The 20,513-nt window shown below is 48.8% G+C and overlaps 1 protein-coding gene and 1 long non-coding RNA gene across 3 annotated transcripts in view; one reads left to right on the top strand and one right to left on the bottom strand.

Annotated features, from left to right (window-relative positions):
- The window catches only part of LOC105473195 (leucine rich repeat containing 38), a 72,253-nt gene that overhangs the window by 29,252 nt on the left and 22,488 nt on the right, over window positions 1-20,513 (bottom strand). Inside the window, exon 2 of one of the 2 annotated variants that reach the window (XM_011726854.2) lies at window positions 34-1,394. The exons of the other annotated variant lie outside the window; for it this stretch is intronic. Coding sequence (XP_011725156.1) covers window positions 1,141-1,394 — 254 coding nt within the window. The 3' untranslated portion in view covers window positions 34-1,140. Of the gene's footprint in view, window positions 1-33; window positions 1,395-20,513 lie in introns of those variants that run through there. 2 annotated transcript variants of the gene reach the window in all.
- LOC105473194 (uncharacterized) lies at window positions 14,334-20,372 on the top strand. Its single transcript, XR_982106.3, has 3 exons — window positions 14,334-14,787; window positions 15,681-15,783; window positions 20,010-20,372. It is a non-coding gene; the product is annotated as an uncharacterized lncRNA (long non-coding RNA).

The following is a 20,513-nucleotide window of genomic DNA, read 5'->3' as shown; positions in this document are numbered from 1 at the left end:
GAGTAGCTGGGAAGGGACTCAGGAAGCGGGTGATGGAGAACAACCTGTCTGTACTTCAGAAGGAAAAATGATGCTGAGCAGAGAGACCATCACAACGGTACAAAGCAACTAATTCTTCCTCTACAAGTCGCTACTGCTTAGGATAAAGATCAGGGTTTGAGTTATGTCAACTCAAAGTTTTCCCAACAAGCTTACCAAAATTAACAACAGACACCCTCTGGCCAGTTCTTAGCTTCTTCATGGGTCCATTTCAGCCACTATAACAGAATACCAGAGATTGAGTGGCTTACAAACAACAGATATTTATTTATTTCTCCCAGTTCTGGAAGCTGGAAGTCTGAGATCTGGGTGCCAGCATGGTTGGGTTCTGGTGAGGGCCTGCTTCTCGGTTCATGGGCGGCTGATTTCTTGCTGCATCCTCAAGTGTTGGAGGGGTGAAGGAGTTCTCTGGGGCCACCTTTCATGAGGGCACTAATCCCATCATTTGGGCCCCATCCTCATGACATCATCTAAACCTAATCACCTCCCCAAAGCCCCACCTCCAAATACCATCACATTGGGGATTAAGTTTCAACATATAAAATTTGGGGGGAAATAAACATTGTGTCTATTGCACACGAGTTTATTAGTTCTCAGTATAACATCCCAAGGTTGCTGAGGCCTATTATATAAAGATCAAAGTTCTCGCTCTTGTGGTGAATGACCCGAATTTGAATCATTTGAATTTGAAGGAAGGCAGATGCTTCATGATCTCCCAGTACAGGTCAGAAAAAGAGTGGCGCAAAATCGTCTTTGCCATTGAAAAGCTACCAGTCTTCATATCTCCTGGGGGAGGCTTTTAGTCATCAGCTATGAAGCCCGACTGGGTCATCCTCTCCCCCAACACACACCTCAATCTGAGAGGCAGGTTATGCTCCAGGAATAATTCCCTCCATCCTTCCTGGGCTTCTCTGCTCTGTTGATTCTAAACTCTGAGATTGGTGGTCCCAGCAGGTGTACCCAGGGGCCAAGACACGGAACAGGCTCTGTTCCGTTCACGGACAGTGGCCAGTGCTTTTCCATTTGCAGCATTTCCCTCTCTTCTTGGAGAGAGCTTCTGGTTCGGTGCTGGAGAGTAAGGAGCGGGAGGGAGGAGGTGGCTCACTCATCCTCGTCCTCGTCTTCATCCTCTGCATCTTTGTTGGGTGCACACCTCTGGAAGCACTGCACCACAGTGGCCAGGAAGAAGCTGGAGATGATGGCCGCGATGGACACAGCCACACCGGAGAAGATGATGATGAAGAGGTCTGTGAGCGACAGGCTGAACCTACACTCGCTGAAGCTGGCCTCCGACAGCTCGCGCAGGGATATCCTCCTGCTCTCCATGGGCAGGGAGCACTGGATTTCATCAAGGCCTGAGAAAAGGCAGGCAGAGGAGAGAGGGGTTTAGACTGCAGCTCAAGGTTGCCTAAAAGTTGACAAGGCCGGTGCTTACAAAGCTAGCAATATGCAAGCATCCTCCCAAAAATAAAGGGGGGAAAAAGACTAATTTAAATGGAATTTAAACTATAAAAAAAAAGCCTTAGAGTGATCACCATGGGAAAAACTGGAACGTGCTGGTCTTCACTGACCTATTTTCAGGGTTTTTTTTTTGTTTTTTTTTTTTTGAGACGGAGTCTGGCTCTGTCGCCCAGGCTGGAGTGCGGTGGCGCGATCTCGCCTCACTGCAAGCTCTGCCTCCCGGGTTCACGCCATTCTCCCGTCTCAGCCTCCCGAGTAGCTGGGACTACAGGCACCTGCCGGCACGACCGGCTAATTTTTGGTATTTTTCGTAGAGACAGAGTTTTACCGTATTCGCCAGGATGGTCTCAATCTCCTGACCTTGTGATCTGCCCGCCTTGGCCTCCCAAAGTTCTGGGATTACAGGTGTGAGCCACCGCGCCCGGCCTCTTTCTGTTTTGCTTTGTTTTGCTTTGTTTTGTTTTTATGAGATGGAGTCTCCGTCGCCCAGGCCGGAGTGCAATGGCATGATCTCGGCTCACCTCAACCTCCACCTCCTGGGTTCAAGTGATTCTCCTGCCTCAGCCTCCCGAGTAGCTGGGATTACAGGCGTGCACCACCACACCTAATTTTAGTATTTTTAGTAAAGACAGCGTTTCACCATGTTGGCCAGGCTGGTCTTGAACTCCTGACCTCAGGTGATCCACTCACCTCGGCCTCCGAAAGTGCTGGAATTACAGGCCTGAGCCACTGCGCCCAGCCAGGTTTAGTACTCTTTTGATTTTGAATTACTCAGTGCGGGGATGGAAGGGCACCATTATCTGTTTCAGGTTTAGGACCTCTGTAGACCCTAATCCAGACCCGGCTAGTAGCAGGGAGTGGAGGTTGGGGCAGATACAGTGGGATGGGTCAGTGCCAATTAGCGGATGGACCCACCACTTGGTAGTGCCATTTTCCAAGTTAGATACTGTCCTCCTTTTCACTGTCCTCTGAGTGGAAGTGAAAGGGGAGTTAGCATGGCATTGTGGGAACCCCACAACCCCGAAAGGATTTTCCCTTGACAGGGGTGGAGAACATAAGGATGTATCTGAAGGTGGCCTTCAAATAGTACTTGGTACTTGGAAGCTTGGAGGAAGCTTCCATGTGCTTAGGAGTCACCTAAAGACTGTTAAAATGCAGGTTCCGAGGCACCACCCATGGGGAATCTGATTCAGTAGGTCTGGGGTGGGGCCCCAAACTCTGTATGTTTAATAAGCATTTTTAATAACCAGGTGTTTCTGATGCTGTGTGAATCCTGAGGCCCACTTCAAGAAGCATTATTTTCTAGTTGTCAAGAGGAGGATGGGAAGGGATTTGGGAACTTCTAGGACACTCACTTCCACTAGGACCAGAGAAGCCCCCTTTTTTTTTTTCTTAATTTATGTACTTACTTATTTTTGAGACAGAGTCTCGCTCTGTTGCCCAGGCTGGAGTGCAGTGGCACGATCAGGGCCCACCACAACCTCCACCTCCTGGGTTCAAGTGATTCTTGTGCCTCAGCCTCCCGAGTAGCTGGGATCACAGGTGTGCGCCACCACACCCAGCTAATTTTTGTATTGTTAGTAGAGATGAAGTTTCACCATGTTGGCCAGGCTGGTCTCAAACTCCTGGCCTGAAGTGATCTGCCCACCTCGGCCTCCCAAAGTGCTGGAATGACAGGTGTGAGCCACTGCACCTGGCCTCAGAGGAGCCCTTCAAAACTGTGTGTTGCATGTTAGGATTGTCTTCCCAAGTTCACTTGAAGAGTGTTTGACTAATTTATGAAGATGTTTCAAACCCTCCAGCCTAGAAAAAGACCACAAGTGAGTATGTGCTAAGCAAGAACTTTATAATTACTAACATATACATGCTACGTAGACCTTACCACAGGCCAGGCACTGCTCTAAGCATCTGGCTATATCGATTCATTTAATCCTTCCAACCACTCCATGGGGGTATGTTCCATTATCATCCCCATTTTACAGACAGGGGAACAGGCTCAGAGTGGGAATGTAACTTGCCCAAAGCTGTACAGCTAGTAAGTGGCTGAGCCTGGATTACAAGTCAAGCAATCTGTCTCCAGAGACCTGGCCTGTAGCCACTATGTCTCCAAAAGGAAGAGAAAGGAGAAGAAAGCCAAGAAGAGAAGCGCCAGGGATGCAGGTGATGCGGACACAGGAAAGTGATGCTTTCTTGCCATGGCTGCCATCACATGACAGTGACAGAAGCTGCCAGTCAGCTGGTGGTGTCCTAGCATAATGGGCTTATAACATTTTAGAGACACCTCCCGAGGACGGTTCCCTTATCACTAAACTACCGCTTTTAGGGAATCCCACCGGCCACCACGTGCGGTAGAAGGCAGCTTTGAGAATGACAGACAGGTGGAGTCTGTACCCTTCATCTACTCATATGAATCAAAAGGGAGACCTGCCTGAGAGGTGAGAAACTGGGCACCATGAGAGGTGGCTCTCCATATGCTCATTTATTCATTTAATAAGATGTACTGGCTGGGTGTGGAGGCTCATGCCTGTAATCTCAGCACTTTGGGAGGCCGAGGTGGATGGATCACTTAAGGTCAGGAGTTCGGGACCAGCCTGGCCAATGTGGTGAAACCCTGTTTCTACTAAAAAATACAAAAATTAGCCAGGCATGGTGGTGTGTGGCTGTAATTCCAGCTACTCAGGAGGCTGAGGGACGAGAATCACTTGAACCCGGGAGGCGGAGGTTGCAGTGAGCCGAGATCGCGCCACTGCACTCCAGCCTGGGTGACAGAGTGAGACTCCATCTCAAAAAAAAAGGAAGTATTGAAGATGGGGTTTCACCATGTTGCCCAGGCTTGAACTTGTACTTTTCCTGGGCCAAGGGGTTGGTGATATACAAGGCAACTAAGTCCTCTACCCCTCAGAGAGTGTAAATTCTAGTTCAACAAGATAGACATTCATTTATGCCACCGATGTTTTTGAGTATTTGCCATGTACTAGGCCCTGGGGATACAGCAGGAAACAAAACAAAGCCTTTATGCAGCTTACATTTTAGACAATAAATGAATAGTTCAAGACATATGTAAAATGTGTAGGATGAAACAGCAGGGTAGAATGATAAAGAAAGTCTGGGACAAATAATTGTCTTTAGAAGGGATGGCCAGGAGGTATTATTTCAGTTAAGGTTGAAAGGATGAGATGAACCAGCCATGAGAAGAACACTCTAGGCAGAGACAAGAAGCTGGGAAAGAGGCCGGGTGTGGTGGCTCATGTGTACAATCCCAGCACTTTGGGAGGCCAAGATGAGAGACTCACTTAAGCTCAGGAGTTCGAGACCAGCCTGGGCAACACAGCAAGACCCTGTATCCACAAAAAATTTAAAATTTAGCCAGGTGTGGTGGTACACACCTGTAGTTCAAGCTACTCAGGAGGCTGAGGCAGGAGGATCATTTGAGCCTGGAAGACTGAGGCTATGATCATGACACTGCACTCTAGCCCAGACAACACAGTGAGACTCTGTGTCAAAAAAAAAAAAAAAAAAAAAAATGTTAGGAAAGAGCTCAGCATTTGGGGAACACAATGTAGCCAGGGGTAGCTTAGTGAACATAGGATAATTTAGCATTAGCTTAAGTGAGAAACACAGCATGTGTTGAGATGAAGCCCCTGATGGTTAAGGTCTCTGAATAAATATTATGAACAGAGCACCCCTCCCCATCCCTATTACCAGCCCTCCTTGGACATGAACCAAAGAAATAGCTTATGTGGTACAGAGCTGCTGAAGACTGTTTGTTACCAAGCATAATCATCCTGACTGATACACAATACAAGCTATGTTCAAATTCAAATGATGCCCATGATTTTACAAACCTCAGTAATAAGAGAATGAATGGTATTAGAATGCATAAAGAGCTCAGATCTTTTGTTTCTGATCTGGAAGAGGAGAGAAAAATAAAGTAGTAGTAACTAATGGTCATGTTGCACTTACTATGTGCAGATCTTGTTCTAATTGCTACACACGTTTTTACTCACAACAATCTTATGAGGTTAAGTACTGTTATTATGCCCATTTCATGAATGAGAAAACTGAGAGCATTTGCATAGCTTGACTTTAGCAATACAGCTTCACAGTGATGAAGCCAGGATTTGAACTCAGCCATTTGGCTGTGGAAGCTTACTCTTATCCTTTGATTAACAAGGTGCCCTTTTCCCAGTGAGAAGAGCCAGAGAGATGCAAGGCCGCCATGTTGACATGAAGCTCAACTGCCTTCAGCCACGGCGTGCCTCTGGCTTCGTTCAACTCTCAGGAAAACCTTCACCTACTCTCTTTTTTAGTGCTTCCAGGTTTCAAAAAGCTGACCCTTAACCCATTTCCAGCATCATGTGAAAATTGAAATGATGTCTTCACATCTCGCTAATTAGCAGGCTTCTGTCCTGCAAAAAGCAACCCTGCTAATTACACAGCAAGCCTGCAACCACCCTGGGGGGGTTTGTGTGTCTTTTCTTCTCCATCTCAGAAACTGAAGATGGAGGAATAGTGTCTGAGCATCCTCCTTCCTTCTGTCCTGCGCCATCTTTTATGTAGTCTACAGCCAACCCATCGATGCTTCTGTCCCATGGGAACCATTGCCTAGCAACAAGACTCTGCCGTTCCCTTCTTTGCCGGAATCAGTGTCTGCTTTATATACCCAAGGAATTAGCTGGACCAGAGCTCTGCAGGCCTCCTCAATTTACACTTGATTACTGTTTTTGACTGGTTCTTTTTCTTAAAGAGGCCAAACTTCTGCCTACTTCTGAGAATTTTAAATGTATTTGAATAAAACAGGAGAGATTTATCTTTTCAAAAATAAAAATAAAAACAGGAGCACTTTAAAACAAAGTTACACTGGGCTTTTTTTTTTTTTTTTTTTTTTTTTGCAGACACTGATGTCTTCAATGAAAAAATGGAAAAATAGCAATCAACCTGCCTCCTAACAGCCCACCCCAGCCAAAAACGTTACGAAAATAAATAAGATGGACACCAACAGACTGTGTGAAGCACAGACAGTTTCTAAAGCCAGCAGATTATCTGCAGCCTCCAAACAAGTGACAGATCATTATTTAGCTGGAGAAATTTTCTAGAAATCCTCATCTTCAGGAAGCGGTATCAACCGGAAAACAACCACAACCCAACAACGTAAGCCCACAGCGCCTGCCGTTTAAATCCAACCTTTGCAAGCCACGACTTCCCAAATCAGTTCTGGTGCCTTGAGACTCATCTTGGCATCTTTGCAAAGTGACAGTTTTAGAAAATGTCATCTCACATTTCTGTGTGGCTAGAAGAAATGGACTTGTTTGGAAAATGGTGCACACAAGCCCACCGGGGTGGGGACTTTGGAACGGCAGTGCTTAGTGGAGCTTTCATAATAAGATCCACTGACTTGATGAGCTTTCATAGCTCACAAAGGGCAGAGAAATACGAAGAGTTGGACAAAGAGAGTCTGCCAGGCAGACAGAGCCCAGCACAAGGCTGAGGGGGGTATTGCTACAAAAGCTGTCTAGAAAGGCTGTGAAGCCAACAGCACAACTCTGGACTTGGCATAGGCAGATTCCAGGGTCCCGTCTTCTCCCCTAGCGGACCCTTGGTTAGACCAAGGTTTCTCAACTTGGCCATTACTGACATTTGGGACAGGATCATTTTTTGACATAAGGCCTGTCCTGTGTCCTGTAGGATGTTTAGCAGCATCCCTGCTGGCCTCCACCCACCAGATGCCAGCAGCACACCCCACCCAGTGTGACAATCAAAACTGTCTCCAGTCCCGGTGCAGTGGCTCATGCCTGTAATCCTAGTACTTTGGGAGGCCAAGGCGAGTGGATCACCTGAGGTCAGGAGTTCGAGACCACCCTGGCCAACATGGCGAAACCCTGTCTGTACTAAAAATACAAAAATTAGCTGGGCATAGTGGCACATGCCTGTAATCCCAACTACCTGGGAGGCTGAGGCAAGAGAATTGCTTGAACCCAGGAGGTGGAGGCTGCAGTGAGCTGAGATCATACCACTGCACTCCAGTCTGGATAACAAGAGCGAAACTCCGTCTCAAAAAAAAAAAAAAAAAAAAAAAAAAAAAAACTGTCTCTAGACACTGCTATATGTCTCCTGGATTGGGAAGGACAAAGTCACCTCAGTTGAGGATCACTGCTTTAGACTGAAATGCTCTACTAAGTATGCAGCTATTGTGTAGACTTTTAAATTTTTTTTTAAAGATGGGGTCTCGCTATATGCCCAGTGATATGGTTTGGCTGCGTCCTTACCCACATCTCACCTTGAATTATAATAATCCCCAACTGTTACGGTGGAGACAATTGAATCATGGGGTTGGTAGGTTTCCCTCGGACTGTTCTCCTGGTAGTGAATAAGTCTCACTACCATGACATTTTTATAAAGGGGAGTTCTCCTCTACCTGTGCTCTTGCCTGCCACCACGTAAGACATGAGTTTGCTCCTCATTCGCCTTCCACCATGATTGTGAGGCCTCCCCAGCCATGTGGAACTATGAGTCCATTAAACCTCTTTCCTTTATAAATCACCCAGTCTCAGGTATGTCTTTATTAGCAGCATGAGAACAGACTAATACACCCAGGCTGGTCTCGAACTGCTGTCCTCCAGCCAGCCTCCCACCTCAGCTTCCCAAAGCTCTGAGATTAAAGGCATGAGCCACCAGGCCCAGCCATTAGGTGGCTATTATGGACTAAACATTTAGATCCCCAAAATGCAGATGTGGAAGCCCTAGCCCCCAGTGTGATGGTAGTTGGAGGTGAGGCCTCTGGGAGGCAGTGAGGGTTAGATGAGATTAGGTAATTAGGGTGTGGACGTCCTGATGGGATTAGTGTTCTTCCTCCCCACCCCCGCAAAAGATGGACTCTCACTCTGGAGTGCAGTGGCGCGATCTCGACTCACCACAACCTCTGCTTCCTGGGTTCAAGCGATTCTCCTGCCTCAGCCTCCCGAGTAGCTGGGATTACAGGTGTGCGCCACAAGGCCCCGTTAATTTTTTTTTGTAGTTTTAGTGGAGACGGGGTTTCACCATGTTGGCCAGACTGGTCTCAAACTCCTGACCTCAAATGATCCACCCACCTTGGCCTCCCAAAGTGCTGGGACTACAGATGTGAGACACCACGTCTGGCCAGGGATTAGTGTTCTTATGGTGTTTTTGTTTGTTTGTTTTTTGTTTTTGTTTTTGTTTTTTTTGAGATGGAGTCTCGCTCTGTCACCCAGGCTGGAGTAGAGTGGCGCAATCTTGGCTCACTGCAAGCTCCACCTCCCGGGTTCACGCCATTCTCCTGCTTCAGCCTCCAGAGTAGCTGGGACTACAGGCACCCACCACCATGCCTGGCTAATTTTTTTTGTATTTTTTTAGTAGAGACGGGGTTTCACCATGTTAGCCAGGATAGTCTCGATCTCCTGACCTCGTGATCCGTCCGCCTCGGCCTCCCAAAGTGCTGGGATTACAGGCGTGAGCCACTGTACCCGGCTAATGTATTCTTATAAGAGACACCAGAGAGCTCTCCCAATCTGTCTCTGTCTCTTTGTTTCTCTCTCTCTCTCTCTCTCTCTGCCATGTGAGGACCCAGCAAGAAGGCGACCATCTGCAAGCCAGGAAGAGGGCCCTCTCCAGAGACGGAGAGGACCCTCTCCCAGCCCTGCTGGTATCCTGATCTCAGACTTCCACCTTCCAGAACTGTGAGGAAATAAATGCCTGCTTGTTAAGCCACCAATCTATGGTGTTTTCTTATGGCAGCCTGAGAAGACTAAGATAGTAACCTTCTAAGACAGACCTATTTTTAGTCAATAAATAGACATTTAGTTATTAAATGGCTTCCTTTAATTCATGTATTTAGCGAAACAGGTGAGGCTTCATGCTACATGCCATTCAGGATACAAAAGGAAGGAAGGGAGGATGGAAGGGAGGCAGGGAGAGAAGGAGGAAGAGAGAGAGACAGAGAGAGGTGGCCCTGGCCTCATGGAGCTTAGGTCTTACAGAAGAAGCATCAGGACACAGGCACAAAAGAGAACATTTAAAGTAGAAAGTGCAAAGCCCTGCCAGGCACAGCGGCTCACGCCTGTAATCCCAGCACTTTGGGAAGCCGAGGCTGGTGGATAGCCTGAACTCAGGAGTTCGAGACCACCCCGGGCAACATGGTGAAACCCCGTCTCTACTAAAAATACCAAAAAAAACTAACCAGGTATGGTGGCACACGCCTCTAGTCCCAGCTGCTTGGGAGGCTGAGACAGGAGCATCTCTTGAGCCCCAGAGGCAAAGGTTGCAGTGAGCCGAGATCGCGCCACTGCACTCCAGCTTGGGCTACCAAGTAAGACTCCGTCTCAGAAAAAAGAAAAAAGAAAGTGCAAAGCCCCACAGGAGAGGTCAAGGGCAAGCCCAGAGGGGGCTTTGGGGGCTGGATCAGCAGGACAGTGGAAGGGTGGGCTGGCAGGTGGCATGTGGAGGTAAGGATGGGATCCCTGCAATGTTCCTGCTTGACCTTGGAATGTTCTTTTCCCGACCCGTCCCTTCAGCTGTCTAAGTTAAGAATAGCGAACGAAAGCCAATACTTCACAGCACCTGGTGTGTGCCTGGCACACTTGAAGCTTCACAGAACGTACTCATCTTGTTTATTCCTCAGGCCAACCCGATCGGAGGCCACTGCAAATATCCACATCTTACGGCTGACCAAACTGAGGCACAGAGAGGGCAAGTCACTTGCCCGGGGCCATGCAGCAGGGAAATACCAGAGCTGGGCCTGACCCCAGCTGGTCTGGCTCTGCAGCTTGGCCACTGCATCGTGCCTCCCATTCTCCCAGGCACGAGACCCAGGGCTGCACCAGCCTGGCCCAGCCCCTCCCAACAAGCCCCTTCGAGGCACAGTATCTTTTTAATTTTATTAATTAATTTATTTAATTTTGAGATAGAGTCTTGCTCTGTAGCCCAGGCTGGAGTGCCGTGGTGTGATCTTGGCTCACCAGAACCTCTGCCTCCCGAGCTCAGGCAATTCTCCTGCCTCAGCCTCCCGAGTAACTGGGATTACAGGTGCACGCCACCACCCCCAGCTAATTTTTGTATTTTTAGTACAGATGGGGTTTCACCATATTGGCCAGGCTGGTCTCGAACTCCTGACCTCAGGTGATCCACCTGCCTCGGCCTCCCAAAGTGCTGGGTGAAGCCATGGGGCATCCAGGGAGCACAGTTTCTGGAAACCCTTGTCAGAAGGGCTTCCTGGATGCCCCGAAAAACAGAATGGAGAGATGCTGCCCATGTTAGGGTTAGGACGGACCCCAGGCTGGGCCACTGTACCTCCTGGTGCCTGTGTGACCCTGGGCCAGGCCTAGCCACCCTGAGTGCCACCTGGAGGTGACACTGTGAACATGAAACAAGGGAATATCTGAAAAGCTCTCACCACAGTACCTGACCACACACGTACTCAAGAACCCTGTGGTTAGCATTGTTCAGATTTTTGAAATTGCAGACTGAGCCTGCATCTGACTCCAGATATATGAGGATGGTGCCCGTGTTAGGGTGCTCCAGAGAAACAGAACCAACAGGGAGGAGAGGAGCGGGGAGTGGAGGAGCAGGGAGGAGTGCGGAGGTGAGGGGAGGAGAGGGGAGAGGGAGCGAACACGCGTGTGCGTGTGCGCGCGCGCGTGTGTGTGTGTAGAGAGATTTATTATAAGTACCTCTAGTCATTCCTCTGCTCAACCACCCTCAGTGGCTCCCCATCTCTCTTAAAATGAAATCCACAGTCCATATCATCCCTGCTAAACCCCTCCACTCTGCCTTGCTCGCCATTCCTCAAACACCCCGGCAGAGGCCGTGCCCTCGCGGCCTCTGCACCTGCCTGCTCTGCCTGGCTCACTCCTTCCCTTTCTTCAGGCGACTCTAGGCGGTCACCTTCTCAAAGAGGCCTCCCTGCCTCCATTCAAAGCAGGTGTTCTCCCCACCCCATCATCCTCCATCTCCCCCTTCCTTCTTTAGTTTTCTCTGCGTAGGTATTTATTTTCTGCCTCCCTGCTCCTCCCCCACCCCCAGGTCGGCTATGTGAGGTCCAGCATTTTGTTTTGTTCCCTGCTGTATACCTAGGACTAGAACTTGTAAATGATATTTTTGAATCAACCTATGAATAAAGACAGGATCAGAGAACATGGCTTAGATGTGTGGCCACAAAGGAGTTCTGAAGCCAGCTCCCCTATCAGACAGGTGGATCCCCAGTGGCCGATGGTGCTGGACCGGCACAGGCCCCTGCCTTCCAGGACAAAAGTTCTTTTCCCCAAATTCACCAGCAGGTAACTTGCAACTCTCTGGAGGAGAGAGAAGCTGTGTATGTTTTCATGCTTTCCTCTCTTGGGAGGCGGAAATTCTCATTGATCTTTGGAAACAGAGTGGAGATGCATCAGCCAGCCTCTCCTGCAGCCTCACCATAGGCCAGATATTCTTCTAAGCACCCTGCATTGCCTGCACGCCTTTCGTCTACAAAACAAATTCTGCGGCTGGTCCTGGGAGGATCCTGGTTTGCAGATAAGCAAACTGAACAGTTATGTTACCTGCTTGAGGTTATCCAGCTAAGAATGGAAGAGCCAAGATCTAGAATCAGGTGATCTCACTCTAGTGCCTATGCAGTTAGCCAGTACCCTTTCCTGTTGCCTTAAGAATGCTTGCACAGGCCGGGCGCAGTGGCTCACACCTGTAATCCCAGCACTTTGGGAGGCTGAGGCAGGCAGATCACTTGAGGTCAGGAGTTCAAGACCAGCCTGACCAACATAGAGAAACCCCGTCTCTACCAAAAATACCCAAAAATACAAAATTAGCCAGGCATGATGGTGCATGCCTGTAATCCCAACTACTCAGGTGGCTGAGACAGGAGAATCGCTTGAACCCGAGAGGCAGAGGTTGTGATGAGCCGAGACTGCGCCACTGTACTCCAGCCTAGGCAACAAAAGCAAAACCTCGTCTTAAAAAAAAAGAAGAAGAATGCTTGCACAAGTTATTGCCAGGACACTAAGACCCAGAGGGTCCTATAATGATGCCAAAGCTGCACAATGTCTTGTCAACCTGGTTTGGGGCCCATGCTACCTCCATTGGTGGCCTGAGCCTGGAGTACTCAGGGCAAAGAGCACTAAAAGGTCATTCTAGGAGGGTTGAATGCTGTGTTTGTTTTTTGGGCTGCTGTTACAAATTACCACAAACTGAGGGGCTTAAAACAAATTTATTATCTCATAGTTTTAGAGGCCAGGATTCTGAAATCAAGGTGTCAGCCAGGCTGGGCTCCCTCCGAAGGCTCTGGGGAGAATCCTTCCTGGACTCCTCCAGCTTCTGGTGGTTCCTCTTTTTTTTTTTTTTTTTTGAGATGGAGTCTCGCTGTGTCCCCAGGCTGAGAGTGCAGTGGTGCAATCTAAGCTCACTGCAACCTTTGCCTCCCGGGTTCAAGCGATTCTCCTGCCTCAGCCTCCCGAGTAGGTGGGATTACAGGTGCCTGCCACCACGCCCAGCTAATTTTTGTATTTTTAGTAGAGATGGGGTTTCATCATGTTGGCCAGGCTGGTCTCAAACTCTTCTGGTGGTTCTTGACATCCTTTGGCTTATGCCTGCCTCTCCCTCTGTCTCCACACGGCCTCTGCTCTGAGTCTCCAATTTGCAAGTCTCCCTCTGCCTTTCCCTTACAAGGACATCTGCCATTGGATTTGGGACAGTCCTACCCTCAATCCAGGATGACCTCATCTCCAGATCCTTCATTTAATTACATTTGTAAAGACCCTTTTTCCAAAAACAGGTCACATTCATAGGCGCCAAGGCTTAGGACTTGGACAAGCCTTTTCAGGGGATGCAGTTCAACCCACTATAGGTATCACATATTTCATAGCCACCTGTTGCCCCCTGGCTTCTCCCCCTTCATCTCTCCTGAGGCAAATTCCCAACTTCTTTTGGGGCAATCACTTCTCACCCATTAAATATGTCTTGGTGCCCTTCCTTCCTTCCTTTCCTTCCTTCCTTCCTTCCTTCCTTCCTTCCATCTTTCTTTCTTTCTTTTTCTTTTTTTTGAGACAGGGTCTCACTCTGTCACCCAGGCTGGAGTGCAGCGGCATGGTCATGGCTCACTGCAACCTCCACCTCCTGGGTTCAACCAATCTTCCCACCTCAGTCTCTCAAGTAACTGGGGCTACAGGCACGCGCAACCACACCGGGCTAATTTTTGTATTTTTAGTAGAGACGAGATTTCGCCATGTTGCCCAGGCTGGTCTTGAACTCCCAGACTCAAGTGATCCACCTGCCTCAACCTCCTAAAGTGCTGGGATTACAGGTGTGAGCCACTGCACCTAGCTTAACTTTCTTAAAATGTGTGGCCCTCTCCTGGCATAGAGGTTGGTACCCAACCCACACTGAGCCAGAGTCTGTCTGTCCCAGGACAGTGAGTCTTGGGTGGATTGACTGAATAGAAGGCTGGAACCCGTTCAGTCCAGCCAGCAGCCCCGCCCTGGAGAAACTGTCCATTCGTTCTGCATTCTCCACCTGCAGAGCTACCCCATTCTCTTCTGAGCCTGCCTCTCCAGGCTTCTTTTCAGTTCTGTGAACTATCTGACATCCCTGCAACAAATTCCTTCCCTCCCTACATTAGACAGAGTTGGCTTCTGTTTATGCTCAAGACACCCAACCGATGGATTCTAGGACAATGGAATTCAAGAACGAGTTGGGCTCCTGTCCTAACTGTCAGCCTTTGTCCCACAGCCACAGATCATTTAACTGGGTCCTGCTGTTCTATAAAACACGAGGGCTTCGGCAGGCAGCGGGAGTCATGCGGCTCACCTCCCCACAATGGGCAGGCTCAACTAGTGGGAAGTTGACCTCCTACCTTTCGTCTTGTGATGGGTCTACCTCCAACCCACTGAAACCAAAGTGGGCTCCATCTCATTCCGGCCTAGGCAGAACAGGGTCCGCAGCACCCTCCCCTTATAACCACGACTTCCTTCTCTTCCAGGGCACATTCAGAAGAGACAGGCATCTCCCTTGTGCAGGGCGGCTCGGTGGCCTGCCTGTCACCACCTGTCTGGACTCCCTCCCCTTGAGTGATGCCTTCTCCCCAGCAGCTGACACCTGAGCTGGAGAGGGTGAGGAGCTGCCATTCTCCAGAAATAGACAGTGACACAGCGGATGTTAGACTGAGATTAATCTCTTGCACCGGACCGGCCCCTTGCCAACAAACAGGCCTGCAGCCAGAGGATCTCTCAGGGCCTTTCCCCTCGTCTGGCCTCCTGGGAACTGCGTAACTCAGATTAACAACAGGCTCTGGTAAGCACTTTTTGTCATTAAAAATATATTTTTGTTTTCCTAACTCCACTTATTAGGCAAAGCTCACATATATACTGAGACAATAAAAACAATCAAAGAGAAGGTAGAATTAAAAAAAAAACAGTTAACACTTGGCTTATACCTTTCTAGACTGTGTGTGTGTGTGTGTGTGTGTGTGTGTGTGTGTGTGTGTGTGTGGTGTGTGTATGTATGTACATAAAACTACCAAGTAGAAATATACTCCACCACTCTGTCGGATAACCATACTGGGAACATCTTTCCATTCAACAAATATAATTATATCATTTTTAATGGCTGCAGGGTATTTTACTGTGTAGATGAGCCATGATTTACTTACCCAACCCCAGCATGTTTCCAGTTTTCTCTCTTAGAACTAATGCTGCTATGAACAGCCTTGCACACATTTTTTTTTCTTTTTTCTGAGACGGAGTCCTGCTCTGTCACCTAGGCTGGAGTGCAGTGGTGGTGGGATCTCAGCTCACTGCAACCTCCGCCTCCCGGGTTCAAGCAATTCTCCTGCCTCAGCTCCTGAGCAGCTGGAATTACAGGGACTTGCCACCATGCCTGGCTAATTTTTGTATATTTAGTAGAGACAGGGTTTTACCATGTTGGCCAGGCTGGTCTTGAACTCCTGACCTCGTGATCTGCCCGCCTCGGCCTCCCAAAGTGCTGGGATTACAGGCATGAGCCACCGCGCCTGGCTGAACACATTCTTAATTATTTCCCTAAGATACTTTCCCACAAGTTGAAGGTTGTGGGTGAGTCCTTGAACTTGTGCCAACACTGGATTTTGTCACTCTTTCATCTTTATCAATCTGATAAGCCATGAAAGGGTATATTGTTGATTTGGTTTGCATTTATCTGGTTATCAGGAGAGCTGAACGTTGTATTACGTGCTTAGTGGAAACTTGGATGTGTCCTTCTGTGAACTGCCTGCCCAGGAGCTGTGACATGAGCTTTGCAAGTCTTCCCAAGGTGAGAGGCCGTCGTGCAAAGGGGGAATTGGAGAGAAATACGGTGGATCCAGCCCACCCAACCCCACCCATTTCCACAAACTTCAACTTGTGGGAATGTGTCTTGGGGAAATCATGAAGAATGTGGGCAAGGCTGTTCACAGCAGCATTGCTTCTAGGAGAGAAAACTGGAAACCTCCCGGGACTGAGTAAATCGTGGCTCATCTACACAATAAAATATCCTGCAGCCATTACTGCAGCTACAACTTCAGGGAAGGCAGGTTCTTCCTCCCATGGCCTAGAGGAAGGACCAACATGGAAGGTTCTCCAGGGACCACTGGGCATTGGTCCCTCTGCTCTTGGCAAGAGCTTACTACTCCCCGTCACTCTCTTCTGCCTTCCCTCCCTGGCTAAGAGAGCCCAGCCTATGCTGGTAGAATACCTTCCCCTGCCCTCCCTGCCAGCCTCCAGGAACTCCAATCCCAAAGGCCCAGGAAATAACAGCGGCTTTTTGGCCTTTCAGGCCACAGCCAGCCTTGGTTTCACAGTATCATAGAGGATCTGAAGCCACCTTTGGTATCTCTCACTTCCCCTCCCTCCCTACCCCTCTCCCTTATTTTACAGATGAGAGGCCCAGAGAACTTGGGCAATTTGTCTAAGGTCACTTGGAGTCTAGACTGGAACCCAGGTCTCCTGACTCCCTGTGTAGTGCTCTGCCCAGGCACCAGGTCCTTAATTCGCCCTGAGCATCTGGGGAAGCTGCACGTGCTACAGTCGCTGCTGCAGCTGCTTCAAGCCGCAGAAAAATATTATTCGTAAGGAGGCAGCTGAGAGGGGACCGCAGGGCTTGCTCCTCTCCTGGGGACACGGGTGCCAGGAACACCAGCTCTAATTTCTGATAGTGCTGACCTGTGTTCTCCACCACCACTTTCATTAAATATCGACAGTGGCATCGGGCAAAAATTCCCAATTAAACTCCCATCTCGCCTCCACCGCAGACACTTCGTCTGATTGAGTAATAAGCTGATTTTGCTAAGAGGAAGCTGCATCTGCAGCTTTGGGTCAAGGGTTCACCCTGGCTTGTCCTGGCTCCACAGAGTGTGTCCTGTAGAAGGGGCAGTGCAGTAACGGGGACCCTGCACCAGGGGTGTGACCTGTGTCTGAATGCCACACGCTAGCCTGAGTCCCACCCCTCATCTTAAAACCCTGACATCAGTCACACACATAAGCAAGGAAAACCGACTGACCGTTCATGTGATTTTTATAATCTGTCCTTCCCCTGGTAATAAATGAGCAGAGGATGATCATAGAATTTTCTTTGTTTGTTTTTGAGACAGAGTCTCGCTCTGTCGCCCAGGCTGGCATGCATTGGTGCAACCTTTACTCACCGTAACCTCTGCCTCTCGGGTTAAAGCCATTCTCCTGCCTCAGCCTCCTGAGTAGCTGGAATTACAGGCACCTGCCACCATGCCTGGCTAATTTTTGTATTTTTAGTAGAGATGGGGTTTCACCATGTTGGCCCGGCTGGTCTTGAACTCCTGACCTCAAGTGATCTGCCTGCCTCGACCTCCTAAAGTGCTGGGATTATAGGCATGAGCCACTGCACCTGGCCTTATAGATAATTATATTCTTGGGAAGGAAGCAAGAGTTTCCACTATTCCCACTGATGTCACAATCACCCCTGTCATCTCGACCATCCCTGCCACTGCTGCTCCCATCACCTCCCCATGTCCACCCCCACCCCCACCCGCTCCATCATCCAAAATAAACACTTCCTATGAGTTGAGCCCTAGGCTGAGTACTAGGGAACTAACCTGTGTCTGGTGACTACAGATGATCTGGTTAGAGAGAACCTTCTGGTTAGGCAGTGTGAGGAAATCCAGGAATGGTCCATGAGTCTCGTACCTCCCATAGGCTGTCATGGTGCTCAGAGCTCCACACGGCCTCTGGATGGTCAGGCACCCACTGTGGCTCCCTCCCAGGCCTGCCCTTCTAAAGTCTCCATGGTCCCAAGTTCATCTGTAATGGTGGGCTCACCGGCACGCTGGAAGCAGAGACGTGTTATGTGTCTCAGGATATGCAGGGGTGTGCGTCCCCTCCCATGACACTGTCAAGCAGGCATCCTAATGGGAAGTAACATTTCTAGAAACTCCTGCTATTTATCAGGAACTACAATGAGTACTTCCCAGTTACCATTCAACCCCTTTGTCCAACAACCCTTCAGGGCATTGGTTCTCCGCTGGGGGTGATCTTGCCCATCAGGGGGATTTGTCGATGTCTGGAGACATTTTTGGTTGTCACCCTGGGTGGGGCACCAGTAGCATCTGGAAGGTGGAAGGCAAGGATGCCATGGAACATCCCATACTGCACAAGACAGCACCCACAACACAGAAGTAGCCAGCCTCACTCACACAGCAGATGTGCTGAGTGTGAGATGCCCTGCCTTGGGGTATTTTTTAAATCCAGTTCAAAAATTTTTATTTTTCATTTTTTAGACAGGATCTTACTCTGTCGCCCAGGCTGGAGTGCAGTGGCATGATCTCAGCTCACTGCAGCCTCAACCTCTTGGGCTCAGGCGATCCTCCCACCTCAGCCTCCTGAGTGACTGGGATGACAGTCATGTGTGACTCCTGGCTAATTTTTTGTATTTATTTGTAGAGACAGGGTTTAGCCATGTTGCCCAGGTTGGCCAAAACAAATTTTTGTTGTTGTTGTTGTTGTTGAGACAGAGTCTTGCTCTGTCGCCCAGGCTGCAGTGCAGTGGCGCAATCTCGGCTCACTGCAAGCTCCGCCTCCCGGGTTCACGCCATTCTCCTGCCTCAGCCTCAAGAGTAGCTGGGACTACAAGCACCTGCCACCACGCCCGGCTAATTTTTTGTATTTTTAGTAGAAACAGGGTTTCACCGTGTTAACCAGGATGGTCTCGATCTCCTGACCTCGTGAACTGCCCGCCTCGGCCTCTCAAAGTGCTGGGATTATAGGCATGAGCCACCATGCCCGGCCCCCAAAATAATTTTAATTGTGGTAAAATTTATAACACAACAATGTGAAGGTAGCTTCATGCTAGAGAAACAAACTGTCCACTTGAAAATGGCTAAGATGATATATTTAAATCTTAGCTATTTTCTTTTTTTTTTTTTTTTAGACGGAGTCTCGCCCTGTCACTCAGGTTGGAGTGCAGTGGTGACATCTCGGCTCACTGCAACCTCTGCCTCCCAGGTTCAAGTGATTCTCCTGCCTCAGCCTCCAGAGTAGCTGAGATTACAGGTGTGTGCCACCATGCCCAGCTAATTTTTGTATTTTTAGCAGAGACGGGGTTTCATCATGCTGGCCAGGCTGGTCTCGAACTCCTGACCTCAGGTGATCCACCCACCTCAGCCTCCTAAAGTGCTGGGATTACAGGCGTGAGCCCCAGCACCCAGCCAAATCTTAGCCATTTTCAGGTGGAGAGTTTCTCTAGCGTTGTTACATTCACATCGTTGTGCAATCATCACCACCATCCACCTCCAGAACTCCTTCCATCTTCCCAAACTGAAAGTCTGTCCACATTAAACACTAACTCCCCATTCCCCCTCCTCCCAGGCACAGGCAAATATTATTCTACTTTCTCTTCTATGAGTTTGACTATTCTAGGTACTGCATAGAAGTGAAATCATACAATATTTGTCCTTTTGTGATTAATTTCACGTAGAATAATGTCCTCAAGGTTCATCCATGTTGTAGTACATGTCAGAATTCCCTTGCTTTTTAAGGCTGCACAATAATCCATTTCATGGATAGACAATATGTTGTTTTTACATTTAATAGGAGGAAAAATATAATGTAAAAAATAGAGAAAATTTTCATTCTTATAAAAAGCACTTTTGGCCGGGTGCGGTGGCTCACGCTTGTATTCCCAGCACTTTGGGAGGCTGAGGCAGGTGGATCACCTGAAGTCAGGAGTTTAAGACCAGCCTGGCCAACATGGCGAAACCCCATCTCTACTAAAAATACAAAAATTAGCCGGGCGTGGTAGTGGCAGGTGCCTGTAATCCCAGCTGTTCGGGAGGCTGAGGCAGGAGAATCGCTTGAACCTGAAAGGTGGAGGTTGCAGTGAGCAGACATCGCACCACTGCACTCCAGCCTGGTCGACAGAGCGAGACTTCATCTCAAAAAAAAAAAAAAAAAAAAAAAAGCGGGGGGGCACTTTTAAAAAACATACTATTACCCAGCCCTGAAACTCTATGAATTCTTCTCTTACTCATCCAGGACCTGTTTGACTGGCGCCTCTGTAGACCCAGCAGATCTCAAGCCAACATAACATAGCGTTCACAATTGTATCACAAAGATGTAACGCATCTCTGCTCTGCCACTCCCCTCTCTCCTCTGACCCAGGCCTAACCTCTGACCACGTGAGGCCTGTGTCTCTTGGGAGTTCCCTGGGAGCCACGCTGTCCCTGGGATGGGGATTCTCCCTCTGTGTCTGTGCTGTGTGTGAGTTACTCCAGGGATATCTTCCTGTGAATGCCAGCATCTCAGCCTCAGCTCACGAAGTGCTCTCTACGCTTCAAATAGCTGCAAAACTATTTACCAATAAAAGTAATTCCGATTTTCCTGGCAAGTCGGAAATCAAGTTGCTTTTTTTTTTTTGTTTTGTTTCTGTATATATAATTTTTCTAGCAGCAAGGGCCATGGTAGACCTAGGTTCCCAGCAGCAGATATCTGCACCTGGTGGTCTTAGCGGGGTTCAATACTGCAGCAACTGCTGTCACC

Source organism: Macaca nemestrina, chromosome 1 (assembly GCF_043159975.1).
Source record: "Macaca nemestrina isolate mMacNem1 chromosome 1, mMacNem.hap1, whole genome shotgun sequence".
In the NCBI taxonomy this organism is placed as follows: Eukaryota; Metazoa; Chordata; class Mammalia; order Primates; family Cercopithecidae; genus Macaca; species Macaca nemestrina.
Note: the sequence above shows the minus strand (reverse complement) of the source record. Positions and strands in the feature narration are given on the sequence as shown.